The 16,889-nt window shown below is 42.3% G+C and overlaps 1 protein-coding gene across 2 annotated transcripts in view; it reads left to right on the top strand.

Annotated features, from left to right (window-relative positions):
* ABCA1 (ATP binding cassette subfamily A member 1) overlaps positions 1-16,889 on the top strand; it is a 115,108-nt gene that overhangs the window by 17,101 nt on the left and 81,118 nt on the right. For both annotated transcript variants that reach the window (XR_005456595.1, XM_038769501.1), the window contains exons 4-5: positions 788-906; positions 14,458-14,579. Coding sequence is in view for 1 of the 2 variants with exons in the window: in XM_038769501.1 (XP_038625429.1) it covers positions 788-906; positions 14,458-14,579 (241 nt within the window). In the remaining variant the exon portion in view is untranslated. The remainder of the gene's footprint in view (positions 1-787; positions 907-14,457; positions 14,580-16,889) is intronic.

Raw genomic sequence — 16,889 nt, 5'->3', positions numbered from 1 at the left:
GATGCTTGAATTTTGATGATAGCGTATTAACTAAGATACAGGGGCCTGTGGTGTGAAGCTCTGAGAAAGGAGGAGTGGTGGAACTGAGCAGAGGTCAGTGAAGTTGTCATCAGTGGGTCTCCTTAAATACAGCCAGGTATGTAGGTGCTTGTCTGCCTTGTGACCTTGGGCAAGTCACTTAACTTCTCCATGCCTTGCTTATCTCAATTATAAAAAGGAGATTAAAACTGTGAGCTCTATGTGGGACATAAACTGTGTCCAACCTGATTATCTTGTATCTACCCAAGTTCACTGTAGAAGTTTGAACAGAAGATGCCTGAAGATCTAATCTGAGTGGCCAGAGTTTAGGTTCTGGTTTGGGCCACAGTGGAAAAATTGACCAGCCCCTGAAATTTGCTATCCAAAGGCCGTGGTTTAATTGATCTACACATTCATCTGCCATTGATGCAGAATCATACCAACAAAGTTTTCAAAAGTAAAGTCTAGTATAGCTTGTCCCAGTCACCCAATTTAGTATGTAAGATTTAGCTCCATGATTCTAAAAGTAAAAGTGTATGTACCCAAATACATTGCGTAGCACATAGTACGTGCTTAACAAATACCATTTAAGAAAAAAAAACCCTTAAGTTGAGATGGGTGTACTTCCTTTCAACTATTTCCCACTTTCTCTTCACCTCCTAAATCCAAGTCCATCACTGATTAAAATCCAAAGGAAGGAGGGTTTTTTTAACTCAGATTTATATGCATAATGGGTAAATTTCTATCTCTTTCTTTTGTCCTTTGGCAGTGTCTCTCGTCTATTCTCAGATGCCCGGAGATTGCTTTTGTATAGCCAGAAAGACACCAGTATGAGGGATATCCAGAAGCTTTTGGGAATTTTGCAGAAGTTCGGGAATTACAGCCCAAGTAAGTGAAGCTACTCCTACCTATCTCTACTACCCTAGGATCCTCACTCCTTCTAAGCTCTCACTTAGGAGTTTTCCAGTGTTAAGATGTTTTGAGAAGGAAGCTCAGGCAGCTGATTGCTTCATGTAGTTGCTCTCTTTTGGGGATATGAAGTTATCATTTCCAATCGGTTGAGTCGATTTTAAAAGTGGCCAACCTTGCAGATTACTGAGGATAGTTAGGGTTTTGTTTTGTTTTTTCAAGTTTTTGGAAATAATAGTTGTTGTGAGTAACCAAGACCAAAGGGGAAATCCCCAAATAGGCTCACAAGTTGCAGCGGATGGAACTGTCCTGCACCAAGAAGCATTTAAAGGTGCAAATGACACAAAGAAAGAAAATGATAGGCCTGAGGAACTGGAGTGGCTTCAAAAATTAACTTTGTCTGGGGAGAGGAAAGAGGAAGAGGTAGAAGTTTGAACAGAAGTTGCTGGGAGATCTTGTCTGAATGGTCAGACCTTTAGGTTCTTGTTTGGGCAACAGTGGCAAAATCGACCAGCCTCCCCCTGTCTTATGTGGACACTTCATCCTCCCAGATACTGATCCCCCACTGACTGTCCCTGACCTAAAGTACCCTCTCCCTTGCCTCTTCCTGAGGCCCTGGGTGACCCTGGGTGATCCTTTCCCATGAAACATTGCACCCCAGCTCTTGACCAAGGCCTAACTAAGCCTTGTGCTTCCCCCAGCTTGGACTTCCCACATTTGCCAACTAGGAAACTCCCTGCTCTCTCTATTTTTGCCTCTTTTGTGCCATCTCACACCACCACTCCTTTATCCCTTGAACTTACCTGCAGCAGATCAGAGGTGGTGGAATTGCCTGGGATCCAATGATTATAATAATAATAATAATAATAATAATAATAATTGTGGTATTTGTTAAGCCCTTTACTATGTGCCTAGCACTGCACTAAGCACTGGGGTGGATACAAGTGAATCAGGTTGGACACAGTCCCTGTCCCATGTGGGGCTCACAGTCTCAATCCCCATTTTGCAGATGAGGCAACTGGGGCCCAGAGAAGTTAAATAACTCTTCCAAGGTTACCCATTAGACAAGGGGCAGAGCTGGGATTAGAACCCATGACCTTCTGACTCCCAGGCCCATACTCTCTCCAGTACACCATGCTGTCTCTGGTAACCTCGGTAGTGGCAATTCATTCCTCTTTCACATCCATTCCTATGAATGTGTGTCTATAACTATTAAAACCCATTAAGTGAATAGATTGGAGAATGGAGAATAAACTAATGGGTTGAGTGACTGTTGTGTGGGAAGCAAATCTCAGTAAGAAACAAGGCAGATATTTAAAGATGAGTGCACATGAACCAAGCTGTGGGCCTCAGTCAGTCAATCAATCAATGGTATTGTTGAGCTCTCAGTGTGTGCAGAACACTGTCATAAGCTCTTGAGATAGTACAGTATGACAGAGTAAGCCGGCACATTCCCTGTCCACAGTGAGCTTACAGTCTAGAACTTACAGTTGTGTTCATGGTAGCATCTCACCTTCCCTCATCTCATCTTCCCTACCTATGCTCTTAACTCTGGTTCTCATCACAGGGTGATGAGACCATACACTTGATTGTCTATTTTTACTTGTAGCATCCCTTCTCCCATTGGCTCTAGCTTGTTCCTATTCATTACTTGACCCCTATAGTACTACATAGCTTTTTTTTTCCTGAAAATGTGAGGTCTCCAGGAGGACTAGAGAAAAGGCGGTAGTTATTTTTATCCTTTGTGCAGCAAGGATAAACTCTCTTATTGAGAGTTTCTCATCTTGGCTAAGATGGCCTGAGGAATGTTTGTTGCTTTCTCACCAAAAACAACTGCGGATCACTTTTGGAGGCAGAAGGAATTACTGCTGAGGTAAGGGCCGAAAAGTCAAACTCAGAATTCGAAGCATTTTAGCCTCTGCAGAACTCTTTCCTGCTCCTTGTCATTGTTTGTTTCATCCTTTAATTGCTGTGGTGCCTTTTGTACCAGCTACTGCTGTTCTTAAGAGGTCCTTCTTAAGCAGCTTCTTTTTGGAGTGCTTCTCACATAGACCAGAGCCTAGTATCATAATCTGGCCTGATCCAAGGCCAAGCCCAGCTGTGGCAGAGCTCTAAGCTTTCTAACTAGAGAGGTTCAGGCAGGAAGCCAGCAAGACTATACCAACTCAGTTACAGTGTTCCAGATTCTCTGGGTTTGGGCACGTTTTCCCCTTTTAAAATAACCAAATGTATGTTGAAATTTGAAAATGTGTACTCCGGGCAAGCTGTGTATCTTCTTTATCAGTTCGTCCCTTTTGTCCTTTCTCCTCTGCTCTGTCTGGCCTCCTTTCTTCATCTGTGCCAGCATCTTCTGGAGGAATTCCCCATATTTTGCTCTCTCCCATCAGCCTTGTGAGGAAGGAACAACACAAAGCAAACGGAGAAGCACTGCAAGAACTTATAAAGGCTTTTTGTTTTTTTCAAAAAACAACACCCCCCCCCCCCCCGAAGAAAAACCCCTGCCAGCCCTTAGCTTGTTTGCTGGTACCCACAAATTGGCTTGCACTTAGGAGAACACAACCAGTCAAGCAGCAGCAAGCCCAAGCTAGGAGAGGGCAAGTATTTCCTTCTCCTCACTTCCTCTTTCTTCTTCACTTTGTTGGGTGGTAAACGTTAGCTTTACTTCGTCACCCAGAACCATGCTGGCATGGGGAGTAAATTGAACCAGCAAGAGTCACAGACCTTTCAGGTTGGCAGTACCATGATAAAGACACACTCCCCAGAGCTGGAGACACATATGATTTCTAGGATTTGAGTGGCAGTCATCTGACAAAGGATTTGGGATAGGAAAGAAAAAGAAAAATAATAGTTATTGCATTTAGGCAATTCACGATAAAGGCAGGATGGCTTAGTGGAAAGAGCACGGGGCTGGGAGTTAGAGGGCCTGAGTTCTAATGCTTGATCTGCCAATTGCTTGCTGTGTGACTTTGGGCAAGTCACTTCACTTCTGTATGCCTCAGTTCTCCTGTTCTCCCTCCTACTTAGGCTATCAGCCCCATGAGGGACAGGGACTATGTCCAACCTAATTCACTTATATCTACCCCAGGGCTTAGAACAGTGTTTGACATGTAGTAAGTGCTTAACAAATGCCATATTTTTTAAAAAAAGACAGTACATAGTTTGGGAAATTCTGATTTTTCAGAAGGTTTTCCCCATCTCTGTTGCCTTATCATCTGCGTTACCTCTGTGGATGACAGCCAAATAGATAATTGCCAGAGTTCTAATTCCCTATATGCTCTTCTGGGATCCTTTAGTTTAGGGGGTGTACATCAGATAGGCTCCTTGTCAGTGTGCAGCAAGCTGTAGCTGGGCCTGTGTTTTTTCCATTATAAATCCCCCACTGAAGGCAAAATAGCTTTCTCCTTGGAACCATCAGCTAGGTTTGGGAGTAATTTAATTGTCTGATTCTGACACAACAAGAAAACCTGAACAATTGAGTGATGGCCCAGACAGCTTCTTAAACCTCCTTGTGCTTCCTCCCTTCCACCAGAGGTTTACTGTGCAGCTGGAATTTGGACATGACTGGCAGCTACTGCCACAGACTTGTATTTCTGAAAGATTGCCATGCCCCGTCAAAAAGTAATTCTTCAAAGCCCTGCTTTCCACTTAGTGCTCTCGTTTGGCTCATCTTGTTGTGAAAAAGACAGAACCTCTTTTCTCAGCTCTTATCCCTATCCCATCAAGTCTTACTTTTTTGGGGTACTGTCCCTGGAGTCAAAGGCCAGACATGGGGAAGAGATGACTGGGAAGTGATTTGAATATGGTATTTTGATTTTAGAGTTGCTAACCAACCATTGCAGTCATAGTCCCTGGATATGTATATATTTTTTTTACTATGACTACTCAAATAGAATTTTGTTAATTGTGCGTAATGAAATGGCTTTTCAATTTACATCACCTTGCATTCTGGTGACATTGAGAAGTAACTGCAAAAACCCGTGCTTCTCTTTTGACCTTTCAAAGGCAAAAATAAAATCCAATCTATTTACCTGAATCAATGCACAGCTTGTTCTGGAACTGAAAGTTATATTCTCTCCAGTGTTTTTTTTTCTTCCTCCCTAAAGACTTGTTGCTGGCCCTGATGTCTCTCATGTCTCATTTTTACAGCATGGATGTGAGAGAAGAGATGCTTGGAGCTTTGTATGCAGAGTGATGATAGCCTGAAGTCATGATTTTGTAATGTAGCATTTCCTCTGGAGCAGGGTTGTCTAGCCCATATCTCCACCACTGTCTCTAGAGAGTACTCTGACTGGGCTGGGTTTCTGTCAGTTCTATAGGTGACATGGGGTCTCATTTGGTTCAGGGCCCGGCTCATCTTGGCCCTAGGGATGTGCTTCAGTTGCTCGAGTCAAATTCAAAGAGACTTATTGAGAGGAGGGAGAAGTGAAGACAGCCTGAAGAGTGTGTGTATGTGTGTGCATGCACACATTCATTCATTTATTCAATCGTATTTATTGAGCGCTTACTGTGTGCAGAGCACTGTGTGTAGGGAATATAAATTATGCATCTGAGAGCATAATGAAAAGGATATATTTCTCTTTTACTAACCTTTTTAAAAAAGTAAGGATGTGTTTTTCCGTCTTAAGGATTCATTCATTCAATCATATTTATTGAGCGCTTACTGGGTGCAGAGCAGTGTACTAAGTACTTGGGAGAGCACAATATAACAATAAACATTCATTCAATAGTATTCATCGAGTGCTTACTATGTACAAAGCACTGTACTAAGCGATTGGGAGAGTACAATATAACAGACACATTCCCTGCCCACAATGAGCTTACAGTCTAGAGGGGGAGACAGACACCAACATAAATAAATAAATTGCAAATATATAAATAAATTACAGTCGAAGATGCCCTAGAAAAGACCCTATTGTGTGTATGGCTCTGCCATAGCCCCTATGATGCTCTTGGAATCATTCCAATAGGCAGGAGAGTTTCTGGAAGAGGAATATAACCTTCCATTAGTTTGAGAAACACAAAGGATAGCTCCCATTCCAGATATCTCATCCAGTAAGGAGGAGGAATTCTTGGTAGGGAATGGAATGGTTGTGGGTTTTCCTTTAAACATTTCCTGCATATTTACATCTTGCCTGCCACGTCTACTAATATGAGTTGAAATACAGGACCCTGTCAAAGTGATGAAGTCAAGATTGCCTTACCAAAGGGAGGTGATAGTTTGCAGTTCTTCCTTGATTACCTCTCCATATGTAATATTGTTAATATGTCAGTATGTGGCAAGAAAATCCCAGCTATCTCCAGGCTACAACGATTTACCCTTTCTCTTTTAAGGATTGTTCAGAGGTCTGATTTGGGTTCTGACAATTTTTGACTTTGAAGTATCTAAATATAGAGATGAAGATTGTATCCAGTTCCCAAACAAACTGTGTCTTAGAGATCCGAGCCCTTGTTTCGAAACCGAAGGGGATTTTGGCCTGAAATTGGGTTATATGTAACACTGGCGAATGCAATACTATATTGGTATGTTGAAATATTGTCGGCACTGAATTGAATCAAAGATCAACTTTCTCCCAGCAAGGACACGGTACATACTTTGGCCAAGTGGCAGGACAACTTGTACCCCAAAGCACCATTAGATCACTCTTTTTTGGGTTTGTTAAGTGTCTTGTGGGCATCCAAAACAGGGCCTGCTGCTGCCTGCCTACTCCCCAGAGTAGGATTTGCATGTGTGCAAATATATATATATATATTTTTTTACATATTTATATATTTGTATAAATATATATTTATGTATATATACTTATATATATGTTGTTAGGAAAGGGTAACTTGAGAAATGAGAGCTTCTCCATTCTCCAACAGACTTGAATAGCCAACAACAACAGAAGATGGAAAGCACCTTGGGACAGGGCTAAACCATTCTAGGGGGAACAGGGAGAAATCCCCTGTCAACCTGAATAATTCTAAGATCCTGATGATCTCCAGTTCCCCCCCTCCTCTGTTTCTAGGTTTTCTCATCTATCCAGATTTCATAAGGTGCAATGCATTGATTTCCTCCATGATGTTTTTCTCTGGGGCAGCAGAGAGGTTAGCAGAGTGGCCTAGTGAAAAGAGCAAGGGCCTGGATTCTAATCCCACCTCCACCACTTCTCTGCTGTGTGAGCTTTGGCAAGTTAGTTCATTTCTCTGTGCCTATTACCTCATCTGTAAAATTGGGATTAAGACTGTGAGATCCATGTGGGACTTGGACTGTATCCAAACTGATTAGCTTGTATCTACCACAGTGCTTAGTACAGTGCCTGGCACATAGTAAGCATTTAACAAATACCATTTTTTTTTAAAAGTCTTTTCTTAAAAAGGTTGTCCAATTCCACTAGCCCCTATGGAATTAGGTATGGTGGGAAAACAGAAAAATACAGAAAATAGTGGGTGGAGGTTTTCAGAAGCAAATGTCCTTATTGGGGTCCTACTGCAACATTTATGGGCTTAATGGGTGAAGGAAGGAAGCTTTTGTTCAGGTTCAGAGTTTGGTATCTGAATCTGAACAAGGTAGAAGCTGCTACTCCCAAGAAACAGAAATTGGTTATTGTGAAATTCATTAATGTTATCTTATGGCTATATAAGATTCGTTATGCTGCTAGTCAGTCCAAGCAACATGGCTTGGAGGGGAAAGCCTGGTTCTAGCAGTCAGAGGACCTGGGTTCTAATCCTGGCTCTGCCGCATGTCTGCTGGGTGACCTTGGCCAAGTCACTTCACTTCTCTGGGCCTCAGTGACCTCATCTGTAAAATGGGGATTAAGACTGTGAGCCCCACATGGGACATGGACTGTGTCCAACCTGATTACCTTGTCTGTACCCTAGTGCTTAACAAATACCATTTTAGCATTATGCATTAGCATAATTTATTAATATTAATGCTAAAATGGTGTATATATATATGGTATATATACCATAGATGGTATATATAAAATGGTGTGTATATATATATATGTATATATATATAAAATGGTAATGGTAATTAATGGTAATATATATCCTATTAAGTGGCCTCAGGTGGATGCTGTTTGCATGGGTACAATATTTTACATTCTAGGGTAAGTGGAGCAGTGAGCTTATTTTAATTTATGAAAACCTTCAGTGAAAGGATCTCTGGGAATTTCCAGGAAGCCTTAAAATGCAATACTTTTCAATTGATCAATGCCCCTCATTTGAACTGAACCTTTTCATGACTTAAGGGAAGGGAATCTTGTAACACCATCCTGCTCTTGGTGTACTGTAATAGCAGGGGATCTCTGTGAAATTTGGCACCCCATTGCACCCTGTCTGGTATGATAGATGTGCAAAACGTCTCTGTCCAGTGACTTGGAATTTTAGTGCTACCTAGTGGTTGGAGTCAGTGCTCGGTGCTAAGGGAGATGTTGAGTAGCCAAACACAGACTCCTCTCCCGGGCATCACTGCTGATTAGAACTTTCCCCAGACAAGAAGGTATGAGTGGATAGCCCTAGGATGGAGGGAGTGTAAGGAGGGGAGTTCCTCTATTTTCAGGACTGAGTTTCTGGGGGAGCAATGGGCTTCCGGAACAATCATCATCAATGGTGTTTATTGAGCACTTACTATGCACAGAGCACAATACAGCAGAGTTGGTAGACATGTTTTCTTGCCCACAATGAGCTTACAGTCTAGAAGGAGAAACAGATGTTAATATAAATAATTTATAACATATAATTTAAGATGTGAACATAGATATGTACCAGGTCTAAGCTGCTTGAGCTCCAGGACTTGTTTTCCCTGGCTTAGATATCTACGAGAAAGATTTTGAGTAATTTCTGTGAAAATCCCACAGAAATCCTACTGCAGGATGAAGCAGCATGGCATAGTGGTTAGGGCATGGGCCTGGGAGACAGAAGGTCATGGGTTCTAAATCCGGCTCTGCCACTTGTCTGCTGTGTGACCTTGGGCAAGTCACTTTACTTCTCTGGGCCTCAATTACCTCAGCTGTCAAATGAGGATTAAGAGGGTGAGCCCCAAGTGGGACAGGGACTTTGTGCAACCCGAATTGCTTGTGTCCACCCCAGGGCTTAGTACAGTGCTTGGCACATGGTAAGCACTTAACAAATACCACAATTATTATTATTATGTTTGGAGTGCATGTTTGGTTGCTCCCCTCTGATGTGATTGTCAAGGATGAGGATGGCCTTTAGAATGAACAGTCTATGACATCTCATATTTCCCTGAAACTGATTATTATCGAGAGGATGGGAAAATGGTGCCTCATTTGTTTTTTGCCATACTCTTGAGCAAATTGTACAATTAGCAAATTGTCTTGTGAACAAAAGGGTTCCTTTTTCTTCAGTGCATTTAGGTCTCATGAAAGGTACTGGAATGACAGCCCTTGAGACAAAAATCTTTCCCAAGAGAGGAGTAAGAAAGTCTGGAAAGAAGGGAAGGGAAGCACAGATAAATAAAATCCAAGGATAACTCCTGAACTTCATCCTAGTCATTAGTTTCAACCTTGTCTTCCACAAAACACTTACCACAGATAAATAACCTTTTCCTGATCTGATTCCTGCAACGACTAACTTGTTGCCTCTGATAGAGAACCTAATCTGCCAAGTAGTAGCCAAAATCAAGTCACCTGAAGGAAAGGAAAAATCAAAGGGCCTAGGATAATCCACCAAGTGTCATCCTCTGCCCTGGAAAGATCCTGTAAAAACTATTACTTAATAGACCCTGCAGAAGTCTGAGGAAAATTACTTCCAGTTATTCTATACCTGAGCTGAACGTGAATTAGTGACTTTGAGGTGAAAGAGCCCAGACTTTGGAGTCAGAGGTCATGGGTTCAAATCCCGGCTCTGCCAATTGTCACCTGTGTGACTTTGGGCAAGTCACTTAACTTCTCTGTGCCTCAGTTCCCTCATCTGTAAAATGGGGATTAAGACTGTGAGCCCCTCCATGGGACAACTTCATCACCTTGTAACCTCCCCAGTGCTTAGAACAGTGCTTTGCACATGGTAAGCGCTTAACAAATACCACCATCATCATCAAGGTCCATAGCCAGTCAGTTCCTGAGCCATCCAGTCTGATCCACCACTAGCTTTTAAGGGAAGCAGCAGGGCCTAGTGGAAAGAGCCCAGGCCTGGGAGTCAGAGGACCTGGGTTCTATTCCTGGCTCCTTCACTTGCCTGCTGTGTGACTTGGGGCAAGTCACTTCACTTCTCTGTGCCTCAGTTCTGTCATCTGCAAAATGGGGATTCAATACCCATTCTCCCTCCTACTTAGACTGTGAGACCCATGTGGGACTTCAATTTCTTCTATCTGCTCCAGTGCTTCGTACAGTGCTTGGCATATAGTAATGCTTAACAGAACCACTATTATTTTTATTATACTCATTATTATTATGGGATGCATCATGGCAGCAGAAGCTAATCATTATAGCTCCAAAGCAGGGAAACAGAGGTTGGAGACTAAACTATCAGGGCATTTAAAACATTAAACAGAAGCAAATGTAAACTGCGGCTGCTAAGCAAATACCTGGGTAAAATGGGGGCTGAAAATTCCACAGCTGGACAGTAACCACAGCTGCTTTTCAGGGAAGGGATCTTACATGCCCTGTTCACCCACATCCAGTTCCTATTCTCTCCCCAAGAATCTGGGGCTTGGTGGGGCCCCTGAACTAGACGGTAAGTGAGGTAAACTGTTGTCTCAGGGTGTCACCCTGTGGAGGGTGGCGGAGGGGTAGGTTGCTACATTTGACATTCCAACAACAGTGGTGCTGTGACTTCTCTCAAAGATGGCCAGGCCACTGCTCTTTTCAAAGATGGTAATGGGGAAAAGGTCTTCTGCAAAATGTTGCATGTGATATTGTTATTGCTGCAAGCACACAGAGCATGATGCAATAGGGTCATGCAAAACATGGAAAATGACCAAGGTGGCAATACCTCACAGAGGCCAAATGTCTGAAGCCGCCCTTGCCCTTAGGTGTATCAGGTGAATGGACCAAGCCTTTTTTGTGCTTCTTCATCTTCTGAAGTAGAGAGCCCTGACTTATTTAGCAGAGGAATCATCCCCTAGAAATTGTTTGGCAGTTTCAGTAAAGTGGGAAATAGACACATGTAGAGGCCAAAGAAGGTCTTCAATTCTCAGATGTTCTGTATTAAAAGCAAGTTTAGAAAAAAAATCCTGGTTGATTTGCTTTGTGAGAGATTGCCATATCGGTCCGTAGTTCATTAAACTGTTGCTGGGATAGTGCTTTCATCCTTAGATAATCTATTACAAGCTCTCTCTCTCTCTCTCTCTCTCTCTCTCTCTCTCTCTCTCTCTCCCTCTCTCCCTCTGTCCCTCTCTCTCTCTCCCTCTGCCCCCCCTCTCCCTCTCTCCCTCTCTCACTTTCTCTCTCTCTCTCTCTCTCTCTCTCTCTCTCCCTCCCTCCCTCCCCCAAACATGTCTCAAACCAACTGACTGTGTTGTTATTTTTTTGTGTAGAACAAAACAGATTACTGGGAGTTTGAGACCAGAGATCAAGGCTAGAGAGCAATGTGCCATAGTAACCCCAGGGCCCGGCACATTCTTTCCTCCTCCCTCTCTTTCTCCTCCTTTCAGAATGTTTAGACCAGACTGATGTCCTGCCAGGCCGAACAAAACAAAAGGAAGCACAGTGGCAGAGAGAAAGTTCCAGGATATGATATTCTCACATCTTTCTATAACTGCTGGGTAGAGATTTTTCTCTGGTCTTCTTCTTGGCACCACCTTCATCTTCTCAGCCAGTTAAAGCTACACAACTGGAAATGGGGGAAAATAGAGCGAGGCTCACCTCCTGTACCCCTCCCCCTCAATCATCCTGTTGATGGCTATTATGGCTTCAGGGGAAGCATCACCTTTTATGTTCTATAACTGTTTATTATTCATTCATTCGATTGTATTTATTAAGTGTTTACTGTGTGCAGACCACTGTACTAAGAGCATGGGAAAGTATAATACAACAGTAAAGAGTGACAATCCCTGCCCACAACTAGCTCAAAGTCTGTCTTTTTTGTGGGGTTGTTCTCTTGTCAGCCAGTTCTTTGCCAACTTCTTCCCTTTTATCTGGAAACAAAACTGGTCTCCTTCAATGAGGCATAGTCTCTTAAATATGGACTGACTGAGGACTTTTTCATATTGCAACTAAAAAGTGATCTCATTTGGGATCAAAGAGCTCTGCATTCCTCAATTTAATTCCCAAGTCCACCTCTCAAGAGTTTCCTTCACTGCTCTGGGTCCTCCAGATTTCCAGAACACTCTATGGAACTTGAGAGCTGATGGGACAGGAAACTTCATAATTAACCCTTCATTTTAGCTCTGGAACAGAATATTAAAAGCTCTGCACTCAGGAGCTTTGAGAAGTGGCAGTGTAGTAAGGTTTTCCTCAAGACCTTGATTTGAACCTCTCTGATTGTTAGGCCAGCTTTCACTTTTGTTCATAGCTTTGTCTCTGATAGCCTTGAAACTTCTAATGTACAAGAGAAGGAGAAAAAAAGGAAAGAAAATATAGAGGTATCTCATGGCACAACTCCTGATGTTCAGAGATGTGGCCTATCACCCTGTCAATGCACCCTGTCAATTCTAGATAGTAAGCTTGTCCTCGGCATCATCATCATCATCATCAATCGTATTTATTGAGCGCTTACTATGTGCAGAGCACTGTACTAAGCGCTTGGGAAGTACAAATTGGCAACATATAGAGACAGTCCCTACCCAACAGTGGGCTCACAGTCTAAAAGGGGGAGACAGAGAACAAAACCAAACATACTAACAAAATAAAATAAATAGGATAGATATGTACAAGTAAAATAAATAAATAAATAGAGTAATAAATATGTACAAACATATATACATATATACAGGTGCTGTGGGGAAGGGAAGGAGGTAAGATGGGGGGGATGGAGAGGGGGACGAGGGGGAGAGGAAGGAAGGGGCTCAGTCTGGGAAGGCCTCCTGGAGGAGGTGAGCTCTCAGCAGGGCCTTGAAGGGAGGAAGAGAGCTAGCTTGGCGGATGGGCAGAGGGAGGGCATTCCAGGCCCGGGGGATGACGTGGGCCGGGGGTTGATGGCGGGACAGGCGAGAACGAGGTACGGTGAGGAGATTAGCGGCGGAGGAGCAGAGGGTGCGGGCTGGGCTGTAGAAGGAGAGAAGGGAGGTGAGGTAGGGAATGTGCCTACCAAATCTTATATTGTACTCTCCCAAGCACTTGGTACAGTGCTCTGCTCACAGTAAGCGCTCAATAAATACAATTGATTGATTAATAACAGCTTCCCCAGGCTTCAAAGCCCTCTTAAAATCCCATCTCCTCTTAGGAGGCATTATTCGGTTACTTTCCCAACTTCCTAAGTAGTCACCCTCAACAGTACTTTCAGCCCATATGTAAAATAAATATATTCAGTGACTTATTCAGTCATTTCGTCTTGGCACACGACCAGTTATATCCTTGGTCTTCCTTCTGCTTGTAAGTAATTTATGCCTGCATATGTTTTAAGTCCACGTAGTCCTCTCTAGCCCATGCTTTTTACTCTTCCCAACTTTTTTAATGGTATTTGTTAAGCTCTCACTACATGCCAGGAACTTTCTAAGTGCTGAAGTAGATAAAAGGTAACCAGGTCTGACACAGTCCTTGTCCCACATAGGACTCCCAGTCTTAAGCCCCATTTTCCAGATGAGGTAACTGAGGCCCAGAGAAGTGAAGCAACTTGCCGAAGGTCACACAGCAGACAAGTGGCAGAGGTGGGATTAGCACCCAGGTGCTCTTGACTCCCAGGCCCATGCTCTATCATGTCTTACCCTCTACTAGCGCCTTGCCCACCTTTAGGCCATTGCTCATATCCTTCTGCCTACCTGGAATTCCCTCCCCATTCAAACCCACCAGGCTCACAACATTGTGCTGAGAAACTGGTTTGTTTGATATTGAAATAATGAAAGGACACTACACAGGTTTAATGTCTCTTTCCAGTCTAAATTAGGTCTCAGAAAGTAAAGTCACACTGAACACGAAATCAGGAGCTGACACTATCCCTTTAAATACCCTCCATACCCCTGGGAAAGCAAGAGATAATGGTATACCCAAGAATCAAGCAGAACAAATCATAGAGTTCATCCTGCTTAGTTGTCAGCTCTTTGAGCCTGAATGGAAAGGTTAAGTACGGTGTAGTTCTTGCAGAGCTTGAAATCTTTCTCTGTTTGTCTTTCAGTAGCAGGTAATACAAAAGATTTAATTCAGGAGTGGGGAATGAAGTGATTGTAAAGATTTTAATTTTAGTTTAAAGACAAGCAATTAGAAATGTAATATAAATAGCTGTGTTGTTTCAGTATTGGAAAACATACTGGTCACAGCAAATCCCTGCTTGAAAATCAGTCGAATCTATGAGGGCCTTGCCTTCCCAATGGTTATGCCTACCTCACCCTACATCATTGATCATTTGAAACATTCATTTTGCTAGCGTATGTTTGTTTTTTGTCACTTCTTAAGTAACATTGAAATGTTTGTTTGTTTTTTGACCTAGGCTTGAAGCTTCAGGACTTCTTAGTGGACAATGAAACCTTATCAGGATTTCTCCTTCACAACATGACTGTGCCACAGGCTGCTGTGGCAGAGATACTGAATGCTGAAGTCAACCTCCAACAGGTAGGAAGTTGTCTGTTGTTTCCTCACTGTGATTGGGTTGCCATAGGAAGCAATTCCAGCATCTGAAATTGGACAAACTCATTTTAGCACAGAAATCCAGATGTAGCTCAAGGGGATTTTCACGTATCCTGGTGATGGGCTGCTTTAACCTCTCTCACTCTCACCTATTATATAAATGTAACTAATGCGACAAGGATATTGGTTAGCTATCAACAAATTCTGTCCATTCATTAAAAAAACCCTGACAATCCTGCTGTTCTTTCTGAGGGGCTGCAGAGAGCTGGGAGGAAAGTTTTTCTGGGAAAACCTTGAGGAGGAATAGAAAGGGGTCTAGGAAGAAACTTGGAAGGAGAAAAGCCAGCAGAGTCTGTTTTCCTATATCCAGGTTTTTCCTGGCCCTCCTCCAAGCTTTCTCAATCTGGTTCTTTCTGGGCACCTCTAATGATACTAATGGCTACTCCTCTTCCTCACAATCACCTCCCATTATTTGAATGGGTTCTCAGGTTAAGGTCATCATATTTTTTGAAAATGCTGGGTAGAGAGGCTTCAATGGTCTGGGATTAGTGGGGGGGGAGGAGAGAGAGAGAGAGACAGAGACAGAGACAGAGACAGAGAGACATGCACCATAATGCACACACCTACCCACCCTTAAAAACATTCCTCACAGCACATAAATTGGTAATTGAGTATTTTTTCAAGAAAGGTGGATGAGCCATGGTCCTGAGACCTGAGTGAGGATGGTCATATAACATATGTTACCATACTATTGAACAATAAGATGTCATTAATCACCATCATAATCCTAAAAGCCTGCCTGCAACTGTAAGACTTTTAAAGTTTCCTGATCCTCAGAGAGGCTTAGTGATTTTTTTCCCAAGATCACACAGCAAGTTGATCTGAGAATCTGTACTCAAGTCCTGCGTCCTAGCCACGGCAACATCTTGCCTTTACCGACAGCGATAGAATCAGCTGTATTTCCACTAAAAAAAAACCAAACAACTTTTTAGTGCTTCACTTTAGTAAAACTTGTAAAAAAAAAAATTAGTCAATTATGAAGAAGAACACAATAATGTGATAACTCCCTATCCATGATGATTAGTGCCACTGCTGGAAAACTATGAAAATCAGTTTGATAATCACTAATTATGTGACTACAAAATGCACTCACAGAAGGAAGACACATTTGTAAATTGCATAATTTACCATTTTGTCTTCCAAATTTTGATCTTTCACTTGTAAGAGCTTGTTGCATGGCAGTAGCATTCTGATAAACACTGAATTTAAAATACAAATACTGAGCATTTAAAATCTTCAGCAGCCTAATTACTTGGGTTGTACTTATATCGTAATTAGAGCCACCCTGTTCATAGTGCTACTAAATAGAGGCACAGCAGTCTGATTGCACAGCAGTCGAGGAGTGGTTTTCTAGAAGGGAAAAACTGAAGTGGTCTTGATTGCCTGGTAGGGAGGAAAATTAAATGCAAAACATGGCATGATAAAAGCTGGGCAGCATGAGTAATGAATGGCAGGACTCTGGGATTTGGGGTCTTTCTCAGTTTTAAATGTGCCAAAAAGAAGTAGCAATTATATCTACTTAAGCTTGTTCTACTGGACCGGGCCCTGGATGGCTGTCAGTTGAGCCATGAAGATATCCTGGTTTTGAGAAAATTAGGACTAGAGCAGTACCCTTCCAGTAATGGGAGGACTGCTTCAGGTTCGTCGGGAAGGGAGAGGAAGATGTCAACTGTATCAGACTGTGACATTACTTATTACTAATTAGATTGTAAGTATCTTTCCATGAGGACTTATTTTGGTATCTTTCCAAGCACTCAGTACCAGTCACACTATATGCAGTAGGTACCCAGTAAGTTCTGATGATAGTGATATTCTCCTGTTGACTTAAGTGGAATATCCCATTTCCTCAAAGTCAGAGAAGTGGTAGACAGGCAGTTAGGACTGAAGGAAGTCTAGGGGCTATTCAATTTTGTGGGTCCCTGTATACAAGCCTTTTTCCTAATTTAAATCAAAATAATCACAATTCTGGCATTGTTGCTATTAATGCTATATTAATACTATACTGAATTAACTTATAAATCTGTTCCCTGGTTACATTTCAGTCTTAAAACATGTACAATATAGTTTCAATTCCAAATAGCCTACTTCTTGCCGTAGAACATCTGATATATATTCCAAACCATAGATCATGTATTTTATATATGTGTGTGTCTCTATATATAGATACACACTTACATTTGTATATATATTTATAAATATCTAGAATTATGGATTCATTTTTGTGCCTCCCCCATT

This window comes from Tachyglossus aculeatus, chromosome X4 (assembly GCF_015852505.1).
Source record: "Tachyglossus aculeatus isolate mTacAcu1 chromosome X4, mTacAcu1.pri, whole genome shotgun sequence".
In the NCBI taxonomy this organism is placed as follows: Eukaryota; Metazoa; Chordata; class Mammalia; order Monotremata; family Tachyglossidae; genus Tachyglossus; species Tachyglossus aculeatus.
This window is presented reverse-complemented; position numbering and strand designations above follow the sequence as displayed.